At 44.9% G+C, this 25,071-nt stretch overlaps 2 protein-coding genes across 3 annotated transcripts in view; one reads left to right on the forward strand and one right to left on the reverse strand.

The window, feature by feature from the left end:
• Nucleotides 1–2,253: 2,253 nt before the first annotated feature.
• Nucleotides 2,254–15,054, reverse strand: RPS18 (ribosomal protein S18). 2 transcript variants are annotated; one of them, XM_077484684.1, is made up of 6 exons: nucleotides 14,932–15,054; nucleotides 12,722–12,820; nucleotides 12,364–12,450; nucleotides 12,173–12,274; nucleotides 4,114–4,205; nucleotides 2,254–2,376 (listed from the first exon to the last, which is right to left on the reverse strand). In XM_077484684.1, the coding sequence occupies exons 1-6, from the start codon at nucleotides 14,932–14,934 to the stop codon at nucleotides 2,301–2,303; spliced, it is 459 nt and encodes a 152-aa protein (XP_077340810.1). In that variant the 5' UTR covers nucleotides 14,935–15,054; the 3' UTR covers nucleotides 2,254–2,300. The 2 variants fall into 2 exon arrangements, with proteins under 2 accessions (XP_077340810.1, XP_077340809.1); XM_077484683.1 differs by having other exon boundaries at nucleotides 14,866–14,937.
• Nucleotides 15,003–25,071, forward strand: part of VPS52 (VPS52 subunit of GARP complex) — a 60,664-nt gene continuing 50,595 nt past the window's right edge. The window contains exons 1-3 of the mRNA XM_077484682.1: nucleotides 15,003–15,126; nucleotides 17,541–17,613; nucleotides 21,766–21,818. Of these exons, the coding sequence (XP_077340808.1) occupies nucleotides 15,118–15,126; nucleotides 17,541–17,613; nucleotides 21,766–21,818 (135 nt within the window). The 5' untranslated portion in view covers nucleotides 15,003–15,117. The remainder of the gene's footprint in view (nucleotides 15,127–17,540; nucleotides 17,614–21,765; nucleotides 21,819–25,071) is intronic.

Consider the following 25,071-nt stretch of genomic DNA (forward strand, 5'->3'; position numbering starts at 1 on the left):
GTCATTCCCAGGAGTCAGTGCAGATGCCCGCTGTGAATTGTGTGTGTTCAGCGCCATCGTCATTGCCATTACAACAGGGCGGGAACTTCGACGCCCATTGTGATGGCAACAACACTTTGCGGCACTCCACTCCGTACAAACTGAGCATGCGCAGGAATGAGGGGTGAATGCCGATAGCTCAGCATTCACCGCATCCAGGAAGTTTATGCTTGTAGGCTTCACATTGTCAACGGCACCCCAAACTCAGGTGTGAACACATTTTGGTGCGTGCAAAAATCTGCACCAAAACGCAGGGTAAACAAAACAAACATGCAAACTGCAACACATCTAAATGCCCCATGAGCTACTTTGCTGCATTTGTTGCACCTAGAGCAGCCCATTAAAATGCACTAAAAAAAAAAAAAAACATGTGCTGCTACTAGATGTGAATGGAGCCTGAAAGTGCTGCAAAAATTGGTGTGTTCACACAAGAACAGGAACAGCCCAGTGTCTCAATCTACTCCTTTCCATGTACTTCTATAAAGCTGATCATATACTATGCAGTCTCTGCATGACCTTTCCTTAGATTTACTAGAACTATAGAATAGTAGCCTTAGCGGAACAATCCATTAAATTTTTAACAAATTAGCGTTGCACTACATGGCTAATGTTAGATCTAAAGGAGATTGCAAAAAAAATAATAAAAGTGTGGTCCAGAGTCATAAAGCACACCCTATTCTTTGATGCAGTAAGGCAGTGCATGATGAGATATGAACTCACTGTATTTTTCAAAAACTTTGAACAGAGGTAAAGATTCAAATCTGCTAAAGACCAGGTAAGATAGAAGCACATTGGCAGAAAAGACATTAGAAAAGGCTTTTACTGAAATTCTGGCAAAACAAAAAAACCCTACCTTACGCTTTAATGCACCTCTGCACTGCAAGGTTATTGTTGCCTGCAGAGTTGGGCTTTTAACCTCTTGGGTCACAGGCATATATGCAGCCCCTTGTAAATAACACTCCCAGCAGGAAGCGGCAAGCTCCTGATGCATACTTACAGTTGAGAGGTTTCCAATCATGGGATTGCCAAAGCAGTCACATGACTCAAATGCCTGCCTCCCAGCTTTTAGAAGTCTTAACAAGCTGAGATGTGCATAGTGTTAGGCCTCCTGGGATATACATGTCACATATCCCTTTATAGTCATTCATCCAGATGTAGGAGAGAGGGCTGTCCTAGTAGTACGTCATCACAAGGCCCCGCCAGCAGGTCACAAGTTAAATGGCGAGACCTAACCCAGCGGTGTCTGTTGACAGCCAGATATCAGGCCAATGGTGGGTGAGTAGCCGAATTATACCTAGACCACCACCAGATAAGCAGAGCGAGAAAGAAGATTGGGAGAGGGTAATACTGAAGGTCCTCTTTAAGAGCCAAAAAATTAATAAAAAGCCTTATCCTGAAAATGTGTCAAAAATTAAGTTTAAAGCAAGTTGGCCGACTGCAGTATTGAAAAGGTCACCCAGTCTTGAGAGCTTTATATTAGAGTCTTATAACAAGTCAGTGGAATTTATAGACTGGTAAAGACAGACTTTGCTAAAGTGTCTCATGCATTGTAAAATGGGCCAAGAAACCCATCTAGAATGCTTACTTGAATTTGGCTGATGCCCTTTTAAAGTGCACAAGACACTTTCGCAAAGTCTGAGCTAGAGTCTGATTAAAGGTCCCTTTCACACTACTGCAATGTCAAAGTCACACGATTTAGCAGCTGCAATTTCATGTATAACTTGCATCAAAGTCAGACCAAGGTAGTGCAGGTACTATTAAGTCGTATTAATGCGAATAATTGTCATTGGAAATCATTGGGGGGGGGGGGGGGGGTGCACACGGACGGACGACAATGTCTTGTCATGCAACTTTGCAGTGCTTAGTCGTAGGACAAGTTGTACAAGTGGGAACAGGGCCTCGCACCAGAAAAGTGGCACTGCAGCTTCATTTGAATTCCTTCTGGGTTTAATACCATTTCAGCCCAGAAGATTTGGCTGCTTAATGACCAGGCCATTTTTTGCAATACAGCAACGCTGTACCCAAACAAAATTTATATTCCCCCCCCCCCCCCCAAATAGATTTCTTTTGATGGCATTTGATACTCTGCATTTTTTGCGCTATTACAAAAAAACTAAAACACACTTGACATTAAGTTGATCCTACCGTTTTCTGAAGGGCAAGAAATCACTATAGCACACCTAAGAGTAAAATAAAAAAATAAAAAAATCCAAATTTTCTTTTACAACAGACTTTATTAACAAACAGCACAGGCAGACATTTTACTTCTTCTTGGACACACCCACAGTGCGTCCACGACGGCCGGTGGTCTTTGTGTGCTGTCCTCTCACACGCAGACTGCAGAAGAAAATAATATATTTAGGCTTATTACATGTAAAAATAATTCCATTAACAATGCAAAAGCAGAAACATTTTGGTACCACAATCACACCTATGTAGTGACTTATAAAACAAAAGAATGATAAAAGAAAACCTGGGAAATAAATTGATTGCTATTGCCAACCACCAGCTGAACATTTTTATTTACCCGGCTGTCATGTTGATTCTGAGTTATTGACCAGGAATGTGACTGCAGCACGTAAAAGCAGATCATGTGTCAGCCACCGTCCTCAACCTCCCCAGCACCAACCTCACAGAAAACAACCCCTCCGGAGTGGGTTGCATGGATAGATTATCTATCTATCTATCTATCTCTTTGGCTGAGCCTATTTTAAAGTGGAGTTATGCTCTGAAGGTCCAGCTTACAGTACTGGACCTTCAGAGCTTGTGCCAGAAGTGGTGGCTCCCATGTGCACAAGCAACATAACCACAATTACAGCCACATAGCCAACACTCATGAACACAGCAGATAGGTGACAGGTCAGCCCTCAGCAGTGACTTACAGTGCTTCATTCCAAGGTGAGCATCTCAATGCTGCGACATGTCCCAGAAAGCTGTGGGGCCAGTCAGATGCCAGCACAGGGCTCATGAAGCAAGCAACTGGCGTGAAGTCACAAGCAATCAGCTGCCGACATAGTATGCTGGTGGCTGAAGCCTGGTGAAGAAACCAGCTGGTTGAGGACAGAATGTAGTTGCTGACTTAATTTTTCAATATGACTGAAGCACCTCAACTTATTCATCCAGTGAAAGCATGGAAACATGGATGTTGAAATCCAAAAACGGCAGACTTAAGCGGGGCAAAAATGGGAAAGGGTACATAAAGCCAACTTCCCTTTTGGGTGGAGTTACACTTTAACCAGCAACAAATGTTTAAAGCTGAATGTCAGCAAATTTTTGGGATTCAGTACCAATTTAACCAAGTACTCCACATCCTGTCATGCTACACAGCTGTGTTTGTTCTGGTGCAACAGGGATAAGAAGCAGCAGTTGCAATAGTAAGGATCCTGTTCATCCTCCCTTTCCCCGTCATCCATTCAGAAGTCACCTTGCATTTTCATAGACTACTACAAGGCCTTCTGAATGGATAAGGTGATATCCTTTATTTCCCCCTCATGTCCTTCAATTCACCCAAATCAGCCCCTCATAAGCACAGCAGGGGCAGATAATTGGGAGAGAAGATGATTCTGTAGCACCACAGCGTAACCACCGTCTACAGCATGACGCAGGTTTAAAAATGGTGCAGGGGGGAGGACCCCAGGGGGAGATCCTGTTTACCTGCCTTCTATTGAAGCACCTGGTAATTTGGTAACAAGGATGGTATTGAATGGACAAGGTGAGATAAATACAAAGGGTGGGCAGGGCTGTTCACTTTTCATCTGTGGAACACCAGCAGATCACTGCCATGTGTGGTATCCAGCTTCACCGAAGGGGAGATTTGTACAGTAACCAGCATGACATATACCTCCTAATAAAGGGTATGCTATTTCTAAAATAGAGAGTTCAGCTTAAACCATGTCTGGAGAACCCAAACAACCAGATAAACTGAAAGACAATGTCTCAGATGACTGGTGCTCTTCAATATCCACACACTATCAACTAACATGTTTGTTTACAAGACAACACCAAATTGCTACAGGGACTTAAGCTTTGGAGAGAGAGTGAAAAATAAATATACACCCCAAAGCCGTCACTTACCCCCAGAAGTGACGCAGGCCTCTGTGCGCCTTGATTTTCTTCAGCCTCTCCAAATCTTCACGGAGTTTGTTATCCAGACCGTTGGCCAGGACCTGAAAAAGCAACAAAAACCTTTAATATAGGACACATGAGCGTAATCATTGCAAATAGAGGCCCTTATTTTGCCAAATCCCATGTTTACATTAAATACCAAGACCCCATTCACACTGGAGCGCTTTGCAGGCGCTAGAACACTAAAGAAAGCTGCTGCTCTCTCTCCAATGTGAAAGACCCGAGGGGGCGATATGGGGTAAAAGCGAAAGTCAGAAAACTCAGCTTTTCTCCAAGCGCCTTCCAGGACAGTCTATGAGATGAGCCATAACTTAACCAGTCTTGGGAGGGACAACTGCCTGAAGGACCTTATGACCAAACGCCCGCTCCTGAGGAGATCCGGGTGATAATGTTTAATGAAGGTCGAATAACTGGACCATGTGGCAGCCCTGCAAATTTGTTCCAGTGAGGCTTCAGCCCTCTCAGCTCAAGACAGACAAGGCTCTTGTTGCGTGTGCTGTGACAAAAGGTGGAGGAACTTCCCTAATTTTGCAAGTTTCAGAAATGGCTAGATGGATAAAGCAAGCTAATGTGGCTTTAGATACACTCTCCCTTGTGTGCTCCTGAAAAGAGGACAAACAAGGTGTCTGTTTTTCTAAAGGTCTTGGTGACTTCATGGTAAAGAATTCTTCGCACACCTAAAAAACGAAAAAATTCTCTTGGTCGCTCTTTGGCAAAAACTACAAAATGTTGGCAGTACAATGCCCTGGGATCTGTGGAATGTACTGGCCACTTTTGAAAACTGATCCAGGATTTGTCTAGAAACAACCCAATCCTCAAATTGCAAGGAAGGGCTCCCTCACTGATGGGGCCTGTAACTCACTTACCCTATGAGCTGAGGTAATTGTCGCAAGAAAATAAAAAGTTTTTAAAGGGTAGGCAACTTAACTGAAATATCCTCTAGGGCAGGGATCTGCAATTAGCGGACCTCCAGCTGTTGCCGAACTATAATTACCATAGCAAGAGGCATAGCAAGACTGACAGCCACAAGCATGACACCCAGAGGCATGATGGGACTTGTAGTTTTGCAACAGCTGGAGGTCCACTAATTGCATATCTCTGCTCTAGGGGCTCAAAAAAGGAAATTCTACCCAAGTTTGAAGCACCAGGGACAGGTCCCAGGTTAAACAACGTCTAACCACTACTGGCCTGGACCTATAAATTGATTGGAAAAGAAATCTAGCTACAGTGGGATTTTCCAGTAGAGAAATTTAAAAAACCCACACAGATGCCCTCTTGAAAAAAAAAAAAAAAAAGTTACAAACGAAGGATTGGATGAGTTAAAGGGGTTGTAAAGGTAAATGTTTTTTCACCTTAATGCATTAAGGTGAAAAAACATCACACTGCCGGCGCCCCCAGTCCCCCCGTTTTACTTACCTGACCCCTCGAAAATCCCGCGCTCACCCCCGCCGTCCTTCGCCGCTCAGCCTGGCCGCTGATTGGCTGGAGTGGATGGATTGAAAGCAGCGCAGCCATTGGCTCGCGCTGCTGTCAATCACATCCAATGACGCAGCGCGCCGGGGGCGGGGCCTTGTGATACAGCGAGCGGCTATAGCCGCCGGCTGTATCACGGGAGCACGCCCGCAGTGCTTCTCACCAATGCGAGGGAGCTCGCATGAACGTGAGAAGCACCTGCGGGAGGAAGCAGAGACAGCCGCCGAGGGACCCCAGAAGAGCAGGTTCGGGGCCACTGTGCAAAACGAGCTGCACAGTGGAGGTAAGTATGACATGTTATTTTAAAAAAATAAAAAATTTTACTTTACAACCCCTTTAATCTTTGATTCTAAAGATAACCACAAGTTATATTCTATGGTTTGGAAGAAATTTATGTATACAAATCAGTGCAGCGCTTAAAAAGGCACCCATCTCAATAAGTGAAAAATACACATTTCAAGCAAACATAGTGATAAAAAAAGTCCACTAGATGTGTAAACAGTCCCAAAATTAATCACTCTGAATCTCAAAGTGGTGCATATGGAGCTTTTTTAGAGTCGTCAAATGGTATTCATAGCTTAATAACTCACGTTCTCAGAACCTCTTGAAAATAGATTTTAAACAAGTTAAAGAAGGTAGGTACTCTTACCAGATGGGTTGGACTGTTTGAGTTTTCCCTCTCTTTTGTATTTGCTTAGTATATGGCTCTAGTGATAGTTTTCTGCAATTCACCAGGGTCTTCACTACTTTGTCAGGGAACCCCTGGGCACTTAGTATCTTTTCTTCAGATACTAAGCCGTCAAGCTTAAAAAGGAATCCACCTGTAGGTGCGACACTGGACACTGCAACAAGTTCTTTCCTTGGAACTCAGTGGAGCCTCTGAGACCCGAGTCTGTAGCAGGGAAAACCATGGCCTCTTGCGCCAGAAAGGGGTGATTAGGAAAGAACTGTTTCTTCTAGAAGAAACTTCCCAGAGGAATTCCAGAAGAAGCCTGATCAGTGGGAAGGCATAACAGATGCTGAATGGCCATGGATTCACCAGAGCATCAATGCCCAATGATTGATCTGCTGGGTTCAGAGAAAAGAACCTCTGTCTTGTGATTGTTCCGATTTGCGAACAGGTCCGCTTCGGGACATCCCCATCTGTCAGCAAGACCCACAAAGGCTTTGGGATGAAGGGACCAATTGTCTTGATCTACCTGGTAGCAGCTGAGAACCTGCCAGACAGTTTTGTGCCCCCTTCAGGCTCACTGTTGTAATTGAGGCTAGATTTCCTGCTGTCCATAAGAACTCCTGGGTGATAGATTGAAGTATCCAACTCTTCGTACCTCCCTGTTTGTTGAGGTACGCAACCATAGTGATATTGTCCGATAGAATCTGGGAGATTGTGACCTCAATTTCCATCTGAAACGCCTGCAAGGCTTTGATTCAATTAAGCTCTTGCTTCCCTTGAGGACTATTCTCCCTATGCCAGTGCTGCTGAGGTAGGTTCTCCATTCCCAGAAAGTCGCATCCATTGTGATCCTCTAGGACAGTGATGGCGAACCTTGGCACCCCAGATGTTTTGGAACTACATTTCCCATGATGCTCATGCACTCTTCAGTGTAGTGAAGCATCATGGGAAATGTAGTTCCAAAACATCTGGGGTGCCAAAGTTCACCATCACTGCTCTAGGATATAGGAATGGACCATAGTAGACCTCTTGTTAAGTGAAGGATTGTCCTCCAGCACAAGCTTTTTACCCTGGAGGGCAATAAGACCCTTGATTCCAGGGGACTTACACCTCCATCCCAGATCCTTCATAGAAATGACTAATGGGCATCGATGAAGTCTTGAAACCTCTCAGCAAGACCGATTGATCCGTAAGGCTGTCATAGTTTGCATTATCCTTGAGACGTTCTCCGGGAGAAAAATATTGGTCTACTGAGCAAAATTCATACCCCAGAATTAAGAAAGAATGCTCTTTATTAACCAGCTTAGAGATTGAAGAAAGTCTTGTACAGTCTGGAGATCGGCTAATAAACTTTTGGTATGACTGTCACCACTAGTGAGGTCGTCCAGGTAAGCGATAATAGTTAACGCCTTTACCCGTAGCGGAGCCAGCGCCTCCCAACACTTTTGTAAAAATGCATGGGGCTGAGGACAGACCGAAGGGGAGGGCTTGAAATTGAAAGTGCCAAATCTCTGGTCCCATCGCGACTGCTAGTCTCAAGAATAGTTTGGAAGGCTGGATTGATAGGGATGTGCAGATAGGCATCCCTCAAATACAAAGTGGCCATGAAGCAGTTTGGCAAAGCCGTCTCCATACAAAAGTGCTTGTATCTGATTGAACTTTTAGAGACCGGAGGTTCAGCATAAGCTAATGCTTTCCTGGTGGCTTTCTGACAACATATGGGAATAAAATTCCTTGCCCTGATCTGACAGGGTAACAGGGATCAGGACCTTTTGAGCTAACAAGTCTCCAATTTGGAGACCAAGGGCCCTCACCTTTTCCCCCCCGATCTTGGGGAGGGAAGGTGACCAATAATCACTTGAGTGGCTGGCAAGCAAATTCCAGCCTTTACCCATCGTCACTAGGTCCAGGATGAATGACATAAGGCAGGGGTGCCCAACCGGTGGGCCGTGGTAACCTCCGATGTGGCCCACCCAGTCTTGCTCTGAAATGGCGGATCAGCAAGCCCAGATCGCAGGTTCCTGACTCGCTATCTGTGATCTCAGACAGCAGCACCAACTAATGGTATCTGGCAGCAGTACCAGCCCTGGAAGACAGACACCAGTTATAACCACCTGGGGGACAGCAGCAACCAGCTGCAGGAATCCTGAGGAAGTGAAGAGCAAGGTCAGTTGAGATGCAGGTAAACTGCTGTGCATCAGTGTGAGAAAGCAGCTTTAGGCCCCTTTCACATGATCGGTCCGATCGGGTCTGCCTGTCTTTTCAGGCAGACCCTCCATTCACTTAGAGCGGCAGAAGTAAACACTCATGTCTGCCTACACCCGCATATCTGCAATCCAATCTGCTTAAACAGAAGGGGATCTGTCGCCTTCTGTTTGAGCAGATCAGAGGGCCCTTAAGGTGTAGCGGGCTGCATCCGTGTCTGCTCTACATATGCAGAGTGGACACAGACCTGCCATCCGCCTGGTATGGTCATTGTGGCCCGCGACCAGTTACCAAGACACTAACGTGGCCCTCACTCCTCACAAAGGTTGGGCACCCTTGACGTAAAGCAACTGCTACCCACTGTGGGAGAAAAGCCCTCAATCTTATGTATGCCCCCTCTACCCTGTCCAATGTTTTTTGGGCCTACTGTCCCTTTCTCTAGGACCTTGTTGCCTACTCTGGAAAGGCCTTTTCTATGTGCTGTGCATCCCAGTGCCTCTTGCAGACCTGAGCCAAAAAGATGGATTGCCTGTTAAAGGGAGACCACATAGGTGTAACTGAGGCAGCGCCGCTTGACCTGGTTCTAAGCCATAGGCATCTGGCCAAATTCACCAAGGCTGAGGTCCTAGCTGTCATTCTTCCCAACTCTGCAGAAGAATAAGGCAAAAACCCCACTGCACGAAAGAGGGAAAGATTTCAGAATCTGCTCTAGAGGTACCTGCCAAATGTGTTTGTCAACCAAACTTCCAAATTTCTGGCTACACAAGATTCCCAATGGATGAATCCCAGGCTCTGAAGGATATCCCCTCTTTTAGCCATCGGATCCCTAAGCGTACCCATATAGTCAAACACTTGGTCCGAGATTTGTTAAACTTTTAAAAGAGGTGTGTCCAACTTAGGATTTTTTTTTTTTCCATAGCTGCACTGTGTCCTCTTCAAATGGAAACCTTTTTAGGTTACCGGAAAAGAAAGGTTTCCTCTCCAGCTTGATGGCATCAAGAAGGGAAACCGGGTTTCCAGGCTTACAAGTGAGGTGCTGGTGTTGGGGACGGTATCCACTGCCTGTGCAGGTACTGCAGAAGATTACATCCTGCCCCTCTGGTGGTCCACAGCCTCTGTGGTTTCTTCAGTTAACACCAGCGCTCCCGTCCATGGCGTTTATGGAGACTGGAATCAGCTGATGTCATATGCCCTGAAAGTGACGTTGGATACTTCCTGTGGGTCAGCTTGACACGCAGTACCTTAGCTTCGTCAAACACCTCAGCTTCCTCTTTTCCCTGCACATACCAGCCACGCTGTCAGCAGGGAAATACCACCACGCAGCGTCTGCAACTCCTGCCCTGGGGCCAACATCACCACAGTTCAGTCCCTCCCAAGGCCCTGAGAATAGGGAAAAGCAGCCACAACCAACCTCTCCAGTGGAGATGCTGCTTCTTGCAGAGGAGAAAGGGTCAGTAATCTTCCCAGACAGCCATTGGGGCCCCTGCTCATGAGGCCTAGGGGACGAGGTTCCAGAAACATGTTATCCACTGTCCAGAGGAAACACCAATACTGACATGGGTCTGGAGGACTGCTCTTTTATCTGATGGGGCAACGTGCTTCCTCTCCTTGGAGGAGCCCTAGGTCTCATGGGCTGTCCTGAAAGATGCTTAGAGAAAAATTTTGTTCCATAGTCACTGCCGGTGTCTTGTCAAATAGCGTCTTCCATCAGATAGTGTCCCCTGCGTACGCGCAGTACACAGATTCCGAAAATTGCCGAGGATGAACGGCGCCTGCGCCGTGAGTCCAGGTTCTATCCCCACTATCCAAGTGGACATAGAATTAAAAAAAAAGCAGCGAAGCCGAGCCCGAAGCGTGGCGAGCAAAGCTCGCCCGCGAGGGGCCCTCTAAAATTCACAACCCTATGTCCGCTTGGATGGTGGGGCTACCACCTCTCACAGCGCAGGCACCGTTCAGCTTCGGAGATTTTCCGAAGCTTCGTCTTCTCCGTACTGCGCATGCGCAGTACGGAATGGACACTATACGCCAGAACACCGGTGTGGTGCGGGGGGGGCATGGACATTAATGTATGCAGTACTGCATGCAGCAGCACCAGACTCCGGAACGGAGCACGTTCGAGCATTTTGGCACATGAGGTACTACACACCCCAGCAGATTGAATCCTGTTAGTCTTGCAAGACATCACTCAAATAGTCAGGGTTTTTTTTTTTTATATAGCTGGTATTGCAAGACACTCATTCATGTTACAGTAAAACCTTGGCTTGCGAGCATGTCATACCTATACTCAAATACTCTCCTAAAACCATTTCTAACTCTACTTCAATCTACAAATAACCCACTATCTGCTTCACAACCCCCCCCCCCCCTCTTCAAACATGTACCAGAGAAAGTGTAGCTGCACACAACAATAAACATAACAGTATCACCCTCTTTTACAACATGTTACAGAGCAAAACATCCTTTAGTACACCATCTAGACATAATAGGAATGGTATTTAGACTGCTCTTTTAGGGACTCAGTGGTGAGCAGCTCTAACATCCACCCGCAGAACAACTCCTCTAACCTATGGGAACACACTCTTTGATGGTAGATCACTCCTCAGATTCACACATATGACAATTACTCCACCCTCATACTAGAGGGACTGGATCTCCAGGGACCACGTCACATATTTCGGGAGTGCACCAGAATTAAACTTTTGGAGAGAGATAGGAACTGAGGTCAAAAAAAATAAAAAAGTAAAAGCCAGCAGCCACAAATACTGCAGCTGCTGACTTAATGGACACTTGCCTTTCCTGGAGTTCAGCGATGTTGGCAGCTGAAGCCGAGCAATCACTCGGCTCTCTGCACCTTTCTCGTTGAGGGAATCAGGAAGTGAAGTGTTGCAGTACACACGTGTGAGTAGCGCTGCGTGTTAAGTGGTTCCCGCTATCTCCCGGACTCTGAAGGTAGTCTATCCTCCAACAAAAACTGGTCACACTGGCTTAATTGGTCTCAACAATCTACCAATACTATTGCTCAACGTTCTTTTCCCATGTTAATCTCACCTTTACTGTCCCTTTTAAACCTCAGGAATATCCCGTACCAGGTGTATATGCGTGTCGATTGTATACACACACGCATATTCCTTTTTCTTTGATTTGTTTGCAACCAATACTTTGTGCCTTCTATAGCCATTTTTTGTACTATGAAAATCCTCAAACAAAATTACTGAATAAAAATCTGTGACTAAAGAATTCATTTGCTTCAACTTCATACAAAGCACCCAACCACTCCAACATGCTTTTTTTCTTTCAAGTTTTAACCGCTTGTAGACTGCCCCAAGTACAAGCACAGGGCAGCCCGGGGGTGCAGAATCATGTACATGATTCTGTGCACGCGATTCTGGGGGCGAGCTGCCGATTGTTCCCAAGCAACATGGAGAAACACCTCCCAGGGAAGACCTTTAACCCCTTGATTGCCACCCCTCAGTGTTAACCCTATCCCTGATAGTGTCATTTATACAGGGATCATTGCATTGGTGTTTAGGTGGCCAGTAAGCAAGTGGTTAGCTGGCATCACACAGCGTGCTGATCCCATATTTTGAAGAAAGTGTAAGCAAGCCCTAACAGCCAACATTCAAACACTTTTGTGTTTAATGTACACTGCAGTCTTACCTGGCTGTATTTGCCATCCTTGATGTCTTTCTGTCTGTTCAGGAACCAATCTGGGATTTTGTACTGACGAGGATTCTGCATAATGGTAACCACACGCTCAACCTGTGAACAGATTCAGTGACAATTATGATACAGCCGAGACAGGACCCCCCCCCCCACACACAAAGCTGCATCACAACCTGGAGACCCACCTCATCCTCAGTCAGCTCTCCTGCTCGCTTTGACAGGTCAATATCAGCCTTGCGCAGGACTACATGAGCGTAACGCCTTCCAACACCCTGTAACACAAAAAAAAAAATTTTTTTTATTTTTTCCACATCTTTCAAATTACACTTTTCGGGACATTTCACTATTCTTCATTCTGCTAAGTGTCCGTATTGGAGAGATTTTCCATCACGTCATGCTTTGACAGGAAGTGTATGCATCTTCTTGCTGAGCACAAAAAAGTCCTAAGAAGCTTTAAGCCTTCCATAAGAGAGAATTAAAGATTTGGGAAGTGGGTTGGGTCATCAAGCTGCAGAATCAGCATGGTGATCAACGTAAGCTCACCTTAATGGCTGTGATGGCAAAGGCGATCTTCCTGCGCCCATCAATGTTCGTGTTCAAGACACGCAGAATGTGCTGAAACTTCTCCGGGATTACTAGAGACTGCGGAGGGAAGGAGAACGACAAGTTAATAGCAATCAAGAAAACTGAAGTCCGAGACAAAATGCACGAACTGTCACTGGTACCTTATGGGGGCCAATCAGACATTGGATACAACTGCCCAGCAGTGGTGCGGCCCCAAACCAGCCACGAGGAAGGTTGCTGATCAAACCAGCTGTACTTCATCCAATAGGTTCATATACCAAATACATGGAGAGGAGAATCAAATCTTGAGCAGCTGCTCTTGGCAACCAATCAGCTTAAATTTCAAAGCTCAAGTGAATTGGAGCAGCTGTACATAGCAACCAATCAACTTATTTCAGCTTTTGTTCGGTTAAAGCAGTAAACTTCCTCTTGATTTTTACCTACTGGTAAGCCTATAAGGCGGCTTAGCTATAGGTAGCGTAAATAGCTCCTAAACTTGCCCTGTTTAGAAGAGATTTATATCACATTCAGCCAGTGATATGACTGGCACATGCGCTCTGTAGGAATGCCCATCAATGCCGTTCCTCCAGAGCCCTGTATGGCAGCTCCAGCCAGTCAGAGTCCGCATACCCAGACACAAGACAGGTGAAGATGGAAGTGGCTGCAGTGCTGACATCGTTGCACTGGAACAGCTTTGTTTCAAGTCAAGTTTCATATAATGTGCTAGTATGAATCTTATACTAGCACATTATGACTACCTTACATAAATAAAAAACCTCCAGCGGTACACAACCGCTTTAATGAAAGAAGACAATTGGTTGAGCAACTCCCCTCACTGTACCCTCCAGTCTGTATGCACAGTTTCCCATCCTTAAAGGAGGAGAAGTACAGCCAAACCTTGCTTGGCTATACTTCTATGGATCACAAGAGTGCAGTTTGTTTTAAACACTTGTGACCCGTTTCCAGCAGTGGGCTGAAGTCCGCCCTCTGCGATGTCACAGGCATTGGTCCAGGCTCCCCTTCATCATGACCAGAGTCAGGATCCACCAGATCCCTGGACCGACACCTGGCCGCTCCACCCCCTTCACAGCCCAGAGCTCCAGCAAGTGTGGCAAAGGGGCAGAGCAAAGAACCGGTGACAGTCAGCAGCTCTCTGCTCAGCTGTGCAAAACCAAATGATCCGCACTGTGGGGTGGTAGTACGGGTACAGAGCGGTGCAATGTAGTGGCAGCATGGGGTGGTGGCACGGAGCGGTGCAATGTAGTGGCAGAGTGGGGTGGCGGCACAGGTACGGACGGGTGCAATGTAGTGGCAGAGTGGGATGGCGGCACAGGTACGGACGGGTGCAATGTAGTGGCGGCACAGGTACGGACGGGTGCAATGTAGTGGCAGCACAGGTACGGACGGGGGTGCAACGTAGTAGAGTGGGGTGGCAGTACAGGTACAGAGGGGGTGCAACGTAGTAGAGTGGGGTGGCAGTACAGGTACGGAGGGGGTGCAACGTAGTAGAGTGGGGTGGCAGTACAGGTACAGAGGGGGTGCAACGTAGTAGAGTGGGGTGGCAGTACAGGTACGGAGGGGGTGCAACGTAGTAGAGTGGGGTGGCAGTACAGGTACGGAGGGGGTGCAATGTAGTAGCACTGTGGGGGACAGTACAGGTACGGAGGGGTGCAATGTAGTAGAGTGGGGTGGCAGTACAGGTATGGAGGGGTGCAATGTAGTAGAGTGGGGTGGCAGTACAGGTACAGAGGGGTGCAATGTTGTAACACTGTGGGGGGCAGATGAGGCGTCAGTACACACACTAGAATAGTTTGTTCTGATGACAGATATCGGCACATAGACTGTGGCGTTGTACAGCAGGCCATCCCCCGCACTGATGGGACTGTCCTGGAAAGGGACCCCGAGGAGGATTCTGAGAGATCCCATTGGACAGTCCGAGTATTCCGTACACACAGTGAGGCTGGGGCCCGGCCTGTACGAAATGTATAGAACCCCCTCAGATCAGCCCTAGGACCGATCACCCCCCTACACCTCTCCCAGCCACAGCAATCCCCCGATATCCCTCCGGACAGTCTGAGCAGAACCCCCCGAACACACAAACTCCCCCATGGAGCTCCGCACACCGTCCCCGCGCTCGGATGGCGGCGGATAGCCGGCTCTCCCCTTCCATCTCCCGCAATCTCACTCACCATGGCGGCAGCTGCAGGGAAAGAGAGAGGAAAAGGAAGTGACGTCGGTCACCTTTATTCCGAGCCGGCCCCCTGACCTCACTTCCGCCCCCGGGATGGGGATTCTGGGGGCTGTAGTCCAGAACCCGGAAGTAGAGGCGGAAGCTGAGTGTCTGATGTGTCTGGGGGACCAGAGAGGTGTCAGAGATGGCTGAGGTGAGGGGGATGGGAACACCTGCTGCTCGTGTCCTGGTAATACGGTGCAGCATTGTGTCTGCTTTGCTACCTGTGCATCCCGTGTGTTGTGTCCTGTCCTCCTGATTTATGTCCAGCGAAAACTTATTTTTGTAGTTATGGATGGACAGAGGCAGGCTGTGGCATCTTCTATCCCTTTATACATGCAACAGTGAGGTCCCCTTTCTTCCAGCTGCCCCACCACCAAGTCTCACTTCTTCTGCTGTATCCCCTGTAAGGTGCCATAGGTGAAAATGTAGGTCAGAGGGAGAGCTGCAACCCTCCTATAGGTAGTAAGAGATAGGAGCTTAGGGAAGGACAACACACCATCAATGTGCTGGAGATTCCGGGGTCAGTTTTAGGGTGGACTGTCCCTTTTAAAGAAGACCCTCCCCACCCACTTCCCATCGCATCACTCCTACCAACCTCCACACCCTCTTCACAAATGGACACTTTAAAAAAATAAAAATAATTGAGGGACCCTCTCCGCCCTTCCCGGTCTCTCTTGTAGGTAATTACATGCACCCCAGAGAGCCTTGAGGTACTCTAAAGTGCATGTGTTACTGCATGTCATCAGGGGGGTGGCTACAAGATCCAGGAAGAGACGGCCAGCTCCTGATGATGTCCTAGAAGAAGATGGAGGTATATGCATGTCATCAGGGGGATGGTTACAAGATCCAGGATGAGACGGCCAGCTCCTGATAATGTCCTGGAAGAAGATGGAGGTACATGCATGTCATCAGGGGGGTGGGGTTACAAGATCCAGGAAGAGACAGCCAGCTCCTGATGATGTCCTAGAAGAAGATGGAGATAAATGCATGTCATCAGGGGGGTGGCTACAAAAAGCAGGAAGAGACAGACAGCTCCCGATGATGTCATAGAAGAAGATGGAGGTACATGCATGTCATCAGAGGGGTGGCTACAAGATAAAGGAAGAGGCAGCCAGCTCCTGATGATGTCCTAGAAGAAGATGGCACATGCACATCATCAGGGGACAGGCTACAAGAACCAGGAAGAGGCAGCCAGCTCCTGATGATGTTCTAGAAGAAGATGGAGGTACATGCATGTCATCAGAGGGGTGGCTACAAGATAAAGGAAGAGGCAGCCAGCTCCTGATGATGTCCTAGAAGAAGATGGCACATGCACATCATCAGGGGACAGGCTACAAGAACCAGGAAGAGGCAGCCAGCTCCTGATGATGCAATAGAAGAAGATGGAGGTACATGCATGTCATCAGAGGGGTGGCTACAAGAACCAGGAAGAGACAGCCAGCTCCTGATGATGTCCTAGAACAGTGATGGCGAACCTTGGCACCCCAGATGTTTTGAAACTACATTTCCCATGATGCTCCACTACACTGCAGAGTGCCTGAGCATCATGGGAAATGTAGTTCCAAAACATCTGGAGTGCCAAGGTTCGCCATCACTGTCCTAGAAGAAGATGGAGGTTCATGCATGTCATCAAGGGGGTGGCTACAAGAACCAGGAAGAGGCAGCCAGCTCCTGATGATGCAATAGAAGAAAATGGTGGCATGTGTGCACCATCAGGGTTTGGCTGCCAGAACCAAGAAGAGACAGCTGGCCCCCAGATGACAAAAGATAGGAAAATGGCGATGTGGGACCTGGTAAGCAGCCACATGGTGGGTTACTACAAAGCAACGCTGGATTTGCTGGATGTGTGAGTATGTGTTTTTTTTTTTTTGGGGGGGGGGGGGGGTTTATCGACAAGGTGAGAGGAAGGGATAAAGGTTTTAAATAAATAAATGAAAGCTGATTGTTGTTAGCATTCCTGTCGGTGTTAAATGGTTTGTCTCATTCCTGTAACTGCTGCATCTGCAAGAGAGCTTGTTCTTTTGAATGACAACAGACTTACTGGCTAGATCATCAGAAACGAACAAGGATTTCACAGCACACTTGCCAGCCTGCAAAAAAAAAAAAAAGTGACCCTGTCTAAAAATTCACTGTTTTTAACTTGAATTGTTGGGGTCAGTTTGCTTGGTTTGCAGGCTGGTTGTTAAGCATGCTGGGAAATCCTTGTTTTTTTTGTGATGTGCATTGCCCTTCAATGTACACCTTGCTGCAAAGGCCAGTTATAGGTTGGGGTGGTGGCCACTTTTTTGTACTGTTGCTGGCAGGACCACCAGGTGAAAATAAAGAAGAGACAGCCTAAAAAAGAAAACCAATGCAGCCACCACACCTAAGAAGTAATATAATAAATGTTTGCTTTTGGTTTTATTATTACTGGTAACAATTATGCATTGAAGGGGAGCTCAATCCGCAATCTCTGACTATTCTCCGGGAGTGCCGTAATATGTACTCTGCAGTGTTTTTATATAAGTGTAGTACAATGTGTGTAATATCAGTATAATTATTCCTATTGTATATCCTTGATTGCAGATGGATGACCTAACCCTGAACCTCGGGGACCTGGACCTCACTTCCGATGACATTACTCTGGACACAGTCAGCAGTAAATATTTGATTTCTCAGACCCTCACACAGTCTTCCCCGCTTCTATCTGTCCCTTGTCATGTATATGTTAACCGCTTCAGCCCCGGAAGATTTTACCCCCTATCTGACCAGAGCACTTTTTACAATTTGGCACTGCGTCGCTTTAACTGACAATTGTGCAGTCATGCAATGCTGTAACCAAACAAAATTTGCATCCATTTTCCCCACAAATAGAGATTTCTTTTGGTGGTATTTGATGACCTATGCGTTTTTTTTTTTTTTTGTTTTTTTTTGCGCTTTAAACAATAATAGAGCCACAATTTTGAAAAAAAAAAAATATATATATTTTTTAAATTTTTGCTATAATATCCCCAAAAATGTTTTTAAACAAATTTATTCATCAGTTTAGGCCAATATATATTTGTGTGTGTATGTGTGTGTGTAATATATATATATATATATATATATATATATATAATATTTTTTTTTTTGTTTGTTTAAAAAAATCGCAATAAGCGTATATTGATTGGTTTGCACAAAAGTTATAGCATCTATAAATTATGGGAAAGATTTTTGGGATTTTTATGGCATTAATATTATTTATTATTATTTTTTTACTAGTAATGGCGGTGATCTGCAATTTTTAGTGGTACTGGGACATTGCGGCAGACAGATCGGACACTTTTGACACATTTTTGGGACCAGTGACATTTATACAGTTCTATAAAAATGCACTGATTACTGTGTAAATGTCACTGGTAGGGAATAGGTTAACACTCAGGGGGCAATCAAAGGGTTTAACCACTTAAGGACCAGGCCTCTTTTTCAGACTTGGTGTTTACATGTTTAAAACTGTTTTTTTTTGCTAGAAAATTACTTAAAACCGCCAAACATTTTATATTGTTTTTTTTCTAACACCCTAGAGAATAAAATGGCGGTCATTGAAATACTTTTTTCACACCGTATTTGCGCAGCGGTCTTACAAGCGCACTTTTTTTGGAAAAAATTTACTTTTTTGAATAAAAAAATAAGACATCAGTAAAATTAGCCCAATTTTTTTTATATTGTGAAAGATAATGAGTAAATTGATACCCAACATGTCACGCTTCAAAATTGCGCCCGCTCGTGGAATGGCGTCAAACTTTTAGCCTAAAAAATCTCCATAAGCGACATTTAAAAAATTCTACAGGTTGCATTTTTTGCGTTACAGAGGAGGTCTAGGGCTAGAATTATTGCTCTCCCTCTAGCGATCACGACGATACCTCACATGTGTGGTTTGACCACCGTTTTCATATGCGGGCGCTACTCACGTATGCGCTCGCTTCTGTGCGCAAGCTCATCGCGACGGGGTGTTTTTAAAAACTTTTTTTTTTTTCTTATTTATTTTAATTGATTTTATTTATTTTTACACTGTTTTAAAAAAAAAAATGGATCACTTTTATTCCTATTACAAGGAATGTAAACATCCCTTGTAATAGAAAAAAGCATGACAGGTCCTCTTAAATATGAGATCTGGGGTCAAAAAGTCCTCAGATCTCATATTTGGGCTAAAATGCAAAAAAAAAAAAAATGACATTTAAAAAAAATATACCTTTAAGAGGTATGGGCAGAAGTGACGTTTTGACGTCGCTTCTGCCCTCCTATGGTATAGAGACGAGTGGGGGCCATCTTAGCCTCACTTGTCTCTATACCCAGCTAGGAAGAGGACCCGATCGCCTCCGCCGCTACCGACGGCTCCGGTAAGTGGCGGAAGGTGCGGGAGGGGGGTGGCACCTCTCCCGCCGCCGATAGCGGTGATGTCGCGGCGAATCCACCGCGGAGACCACCGTTATCGTACAGCCGACCGCCGCCTGAAGAGATGGATATCTCGGTTGTGGCAGCAGCTGCTGCCGGTACCGAGATATCCCTCTTCAAAAATAGGACGTACATCAGCGTGCGGCGGTCGGCAAGTGGTTAATGTGTTCCCTAACTGTGAGGGGATGTGACTGACTAGAGCAGGAGCCAGACCGTTGTTCCTACTTAGTAGGAACAGACGATTTGTATTTCCTCCCCTGACAGAACAGGGATTTGTGTGTTTACACACACAAATCCCAGTGCTGGCTCTCGTGCCCGCAATCGCGGGTGGCCGGTGGTAAAGCAGGGGATATAATCCAGCACATCCCTTGGTGAAAGAAGCACACAATACACATAAACACTGGTTAGACACACATTTAACCATTTGATCACCCTAGATCAGGGGTAGGCAACCTGGGTCCCTCCAGCTGTTGCAGAACTACAGGTCCCATCAGGCCTCTGGAATTAATTGTAACTTCCAACCTTGCAATGTCTCATGGGAAATGTCATTCCACAACAACTGGAGGGCCCCAGGTTGCCTGGCCCTGCCCTAGATTTTTAAGGAGGAGCTCCAGCCCCCCAGAAAACATTTTAAGTCAGCAGCTACGAATACTGAAGCTGCTGACTTTTAATATATGGACACTTACCTGCCCACGATGTTGGCACCTCAGTCGATCTTCGGATCGGCTGTCGGGTGCAGCCGCCAGGAAACCAGCAGTGAAGCCTTTCGGCGCGGTGAGCTTCGCTTTCTAATTGGCCCGGTGGCGGAGGAAGGAGGAGGAGGGCCCAACTTCTGGGACACAACGCCGTCTATGGAAGTGGGGAATGGTATCTGTCAAAAACAGTTACCCCCCCCCCCCCCCCCCAAAGGTGCCAAACGTGTCACGAGGGGGATGAGAGGGATAAGCATAAGTTCCACTTTTGAGTGGAACTCTGCTTTAACTCCTTCCCAGCTAGTGTCATTAGTACAGTGACCAGTGCAAATTTTTAGCACTGATCACTGTATTCATGTCACTGGTTTCCACAAAATGTCAGATTGTCCGCCACAATACCGCTGTTCTGTTCTAAGTCACTGATCGGCGCCATTACTAGTATAAAAATAAATAAAAATTCCAGTATATATACCATAGTTTGTAGACGCTATAACTTTTGTGCAAACTAATCATTATATACAATTATTGGGATTTTCTTTACCAAAAATATGTAGCAGAATACATATTGGCCTAAATTTACAAAGAAATATGATTTTTTTTTTATTATTGGATATGTTTTATAGAAAAAAGTATTTTTTGGTTTATAGCGGAAAAATGTAAAAACTTGCAATTATCAGTTTAAGTAACGCAGTTTCAGATCGCAAAAAATGGCCTGGTCATGGGGGGGGGGGGGGGGGTAAATCTGCCAGAGGTTAAGTGGCCTTACTTGAGAACATCCAGCATCATTTAGCTGTTTCCTCTTCAGCTTGACTATCCCTGACCCGCCCCTTTCATTCATTGCATTTCAGTCCCTTCATTCATGGATCATAAGTAGGGTGGTCTGAATGCAAATAAAGCCAACTATTCCACACTGACGCCCATTAGGATATTTTCATAGCTCTTCCCAAGAGCCAGCACACTGCCTGCATCAGGGCTCTGAAGAGAGGAGTACCAAGGCAGGGAGCTGGAGTGTTTTCAGGAAGCTATGTACCACACCTTGCCACCCCCCCCCACTAGCCATGATCTGCTTGTATTGCATAGAGAATAAGACACCCAGTGATGACATCACTGGGTCTAAAATAAAGGATGTAATGAAAACAGATTTTTTAAAATATATTAGTATATTCAGAAGGAATCAGAGAAGGCAAAATACAGGCAGATTAACCAGTTCCCGTCTACCCACAGTACATTTACTGCGGGTGGGCGGGCTGAATACATTTTAGCCTAAATTTATAAAGAAATTTCATTTTTTTTTTTTATTATTGGATATGTTCTCTAACAGAAAGTAGAGAATATTTGTTTGTTTTTTCAAAATTATATAATATGTGTTTTTATAATAAAAAGTAAAAAGCCCAGAGGTGATCAAATACCACCAAAAGAAAGCTATATTTCTGTGAAAAAAAATATATATAATTTTGACTTATGTAAAGTGTTGCATAAGATGTTACCATTGTTTTAAATAGCAAAAAAATGCTCTGGTCATGAAGGGGGTAAAACCTTCTGGAGGTCAAGTAGTTAAACTTCAGGCCCATTCTACTTCCTGTCACCTCTCCCATTGGTTCTTTACCCGTCTCATCTCTCCATCTTCTGTCTATCCTTCTCAGATTGCCCTCTGACTCTGTGTGTGTCTCTCTCTCTCTCTTCAGTTCACATTCAGGAGAATCTGGAAGATGCTCTTGTCCAGGAAGCTTTGAAGACGGTGAGTGTATAAGAGAAAGGAGCGGTGATGCTGAAAACAAATTTAAGCAAATATAGTGGTGGGCAGCCAAAGATATTTTGAAGAATAATCGTACATAGCCAAACATTTAAATAGAATTGAGACAGTACTGAGCATCAGTGTCTGGTGTCACAGAGACAGGAAATAGGAAGAATCTCACTAATAGTGATGCAGGGGGCAATAAAAACCCTATAGAGGATCTGACCCCACACAGCTTAAAAAAAAAAATTTAATAAAAAAATAAAAAGGTTTATTTTTATAGAGGTACACAACTTGATTATAAGCAACCAAGGAAACACTTTCTTCTGTCCAAATCCACAGGGCACTTTGGCTCAAAGTGATTGTAAAGACAGAAGGTGTTTTATCTTAATGCATTCTGTGCACTAAGATAAAAAGCCTTTTGTGTGCAGCAGCCCCCCTGATACATACCTGAGGTCCCTCTCTGTCCAGTGATGTCCATGAATGCCTCAGCCATCCGAGATTTTCCCTCCTGATTGGTTAGTTGACGTTCACTGTGTCTCAGCCAATCAGGAGAGAGAGGGGCAGGATCCCATGTCTGGATGGACATGGGGAGCTGTGACTCCGCTCGAGTGCCCCTGTTTCATCAGATTAGGCGACTTGTCAGATTTTGAAATGGAAGTGGCGTTCCATCGCCACCATCTTGCTACACCCTTCATTTGTCCACAGTAAGGATTCACTTGAGAAGGGGGCAGGTGGACATCTTGTTGCACCCACCAGAGTTTTGCATTTCACAGTTATTTTTACCAGTAAACTCTGCTTATATGAATTCAGTATTTAGAAATCCAATTGACTGTTTACATGTTGAATCAGCGGTGTTCTGTCAGATTAGCAAACCTGTGAGATGAGCAGGTTTGCCGCTGCTTTTAAAATTCAACATCTAAACAGTCTGTCAGACATCTATATACTGTATTTCACCAGATATGGTCTGTTTACTGTTAAAAATAAGTGCAAAATGCAAAACTGCAGGGGGTGTAACAAGCTGTCCGCTTGCCCCCTTCTCAGTGTATCCTTACTGTGAAGGAGTGCCGGGTGTAGCAAGATGGCAGCGACGGAACTTCACTTCCGTTTAAAATTCTGAGGGGTCACCTTATCTGACGAAACACCCCCATAGCAAGCTGCTTGCTGTGGGGGCACGCAACAGGAGGGAGGGAGTCAGGATCACAAAAGAGGGACCAAAGAAGAGAAGGATCCGGGCTGCTCTGTGCAAATCCACTGCAACAGAGCAAGTATAACATATTTGTTATTTTTTATAAGAAAAAAAAACGAGCCTTTACAAACACTTTAAGTGCTGGTCGGTTAAGCAAGTGTGTAAAAAGGCCATGTTACCCCAAACTCTCCGACAGACTGACCCAGTTGTATATTGTGCACCGAGCATATCTTACCCCTCTGAGAGGAGGCCGCTTTAGGCAACAGTCTTTCAGTTCGTGCACAGTGTGTAACCAGGTGACGGGCACGTTTTTCCATTTTAATTTGGGCGTGTCCAGTCCTTCAGTCTATGGAAGCAGATTGTGGATTTCCTCGATGATGACATGGGATCCCCTCTGACCCTTGACCCCAAACAATGTCTACTAGGGATATTCTGAGATAGACAAATGCACTAAAACATTCCCGCATGAAACTCTGTTTTCTGCAAAAAATTTTTTATAGCCAGACAGTGGATGAGACCCAATCTCCCCAGCTTTAATGACTGGAAAATAGATATAAATAACACACTTCCCTACAAGAAGTTTATATACATCATCAGAGGTTGTCCAGATAAGTACAACAAAATCTGGGACAGGTGGATTGCGTCCGCCGGACACATGCACTAGTGGTACATAAAGCCCATAACACCCCACCCCCCCAACGTGAAATCACATGAATAGCATGGACAGAGGTGAAAAACTGGAAAAAGAGATGTCAAAATGGGTATATCAGTACACCTAGTGGTATGGTGGATAACCCTACAAAAAAAGTGCCACATCCTATTAAACTATGCTACAAAAAAACAGAAAGGGGGACTTATGGACTTTATAGGCACTGATATAAGAAACTGGATGAATACATTAAATCAATATATTTTTATTTTTACAAAAACACACAAATAATTACATAGATATGTGATTAAAAACAGAGGTGGAAGAAGTCATTTGCTACTCCAACCTTTGTCAGCATAAGATGTTACCATTGTTTTAAAGGTTATGCACTATAATATAACAACCAAAGTGTCTAACTAGGCTAAATATCCACGGTTTTTATATTGTAAGCAGGAAAATGGTAGAACATCAAAGATAGTATAATGCTGATATTGACTCCGTGCCCGACATGTTTCGCGTAATGAGCAACGCTTCTTCTGGGGCTAATAATGAACAGTTCTTTAAAGCAGAAAAAAACACATATATTAATTTTGAAATACAAAAATATAAAAATATACAAAATAATTTTGTATTTCAAAATTAATATAGAAAAAAGAAAAAAGTCTCCCCTATGGTGGGGTTTTTTGTTTGGACAGCAATATGTCTATAATATGATTAAAAACAAATATGCGAGTAGGGTAACTACAAACGCAGAAAATCGGACAAACTTAATAATTCAAAATATTTATTGAATAAAAAAGAGGTTGTTTATGACTAACATGATAGTCAAGATTTGAACTCCACTTGGCAATAAAAACATGTATTACAGATGCACATATATAGACAACATAGATTATGTAACATAAACACCGTACACCTAAATATACAATGTAACAATGACCCTGACGCGTTTCAACCCTCGCAGGGATCTTCTTCAAAGGATTTTCTATTATGGAAGAAAAAAGACAACTATAAATGGATATAAAACAAAATTGTTCATCATACCATGTTAAGAACAATTCGCTTGTAAGCAATATATACATCTATTATCACAATGTTGTATATTTACCAACACGAACAAAGGTGGATTTTTAAATTAAACGCTACTTTATATCCTGGGCTGAGCGAAGCCATCTCGTTTGCTCCATTCCTTAAGGGATTTACCTCTGGAAGGACACAGTAAAAAGATTCATTTATCCTCAATTCAATTTCATGTTCATTTTACTATTCTTCCATTCTCATCCAGATAGCTTTACCATGACCCTCAATCTTAAATTCCAAGTGAGATTGACATATTGGGGCAGGGTCTTTTAGCTCTTGTTCCAATATTGGATACGTAACCTGTAATAGACTTATTGTCAATTGAATCATGGAAAAAC

Source organism: Lithobates pipiens, unplaced genomic scaffold (genome assembly GCF_037356315.1).
Source record: "Lithobates pipiens isolate NorthernLeopardFrog02 unplaced genomic scaffold, aLitPip1_a1.2 Scaffold_1, whole genome shotgun sequence".
NCBI classification, from domain to species: Eukaryota; Metazoa; Chordata; class Amphibia; order Anura; family Ranidae; genus Lithobates; species Lithobates pipiens.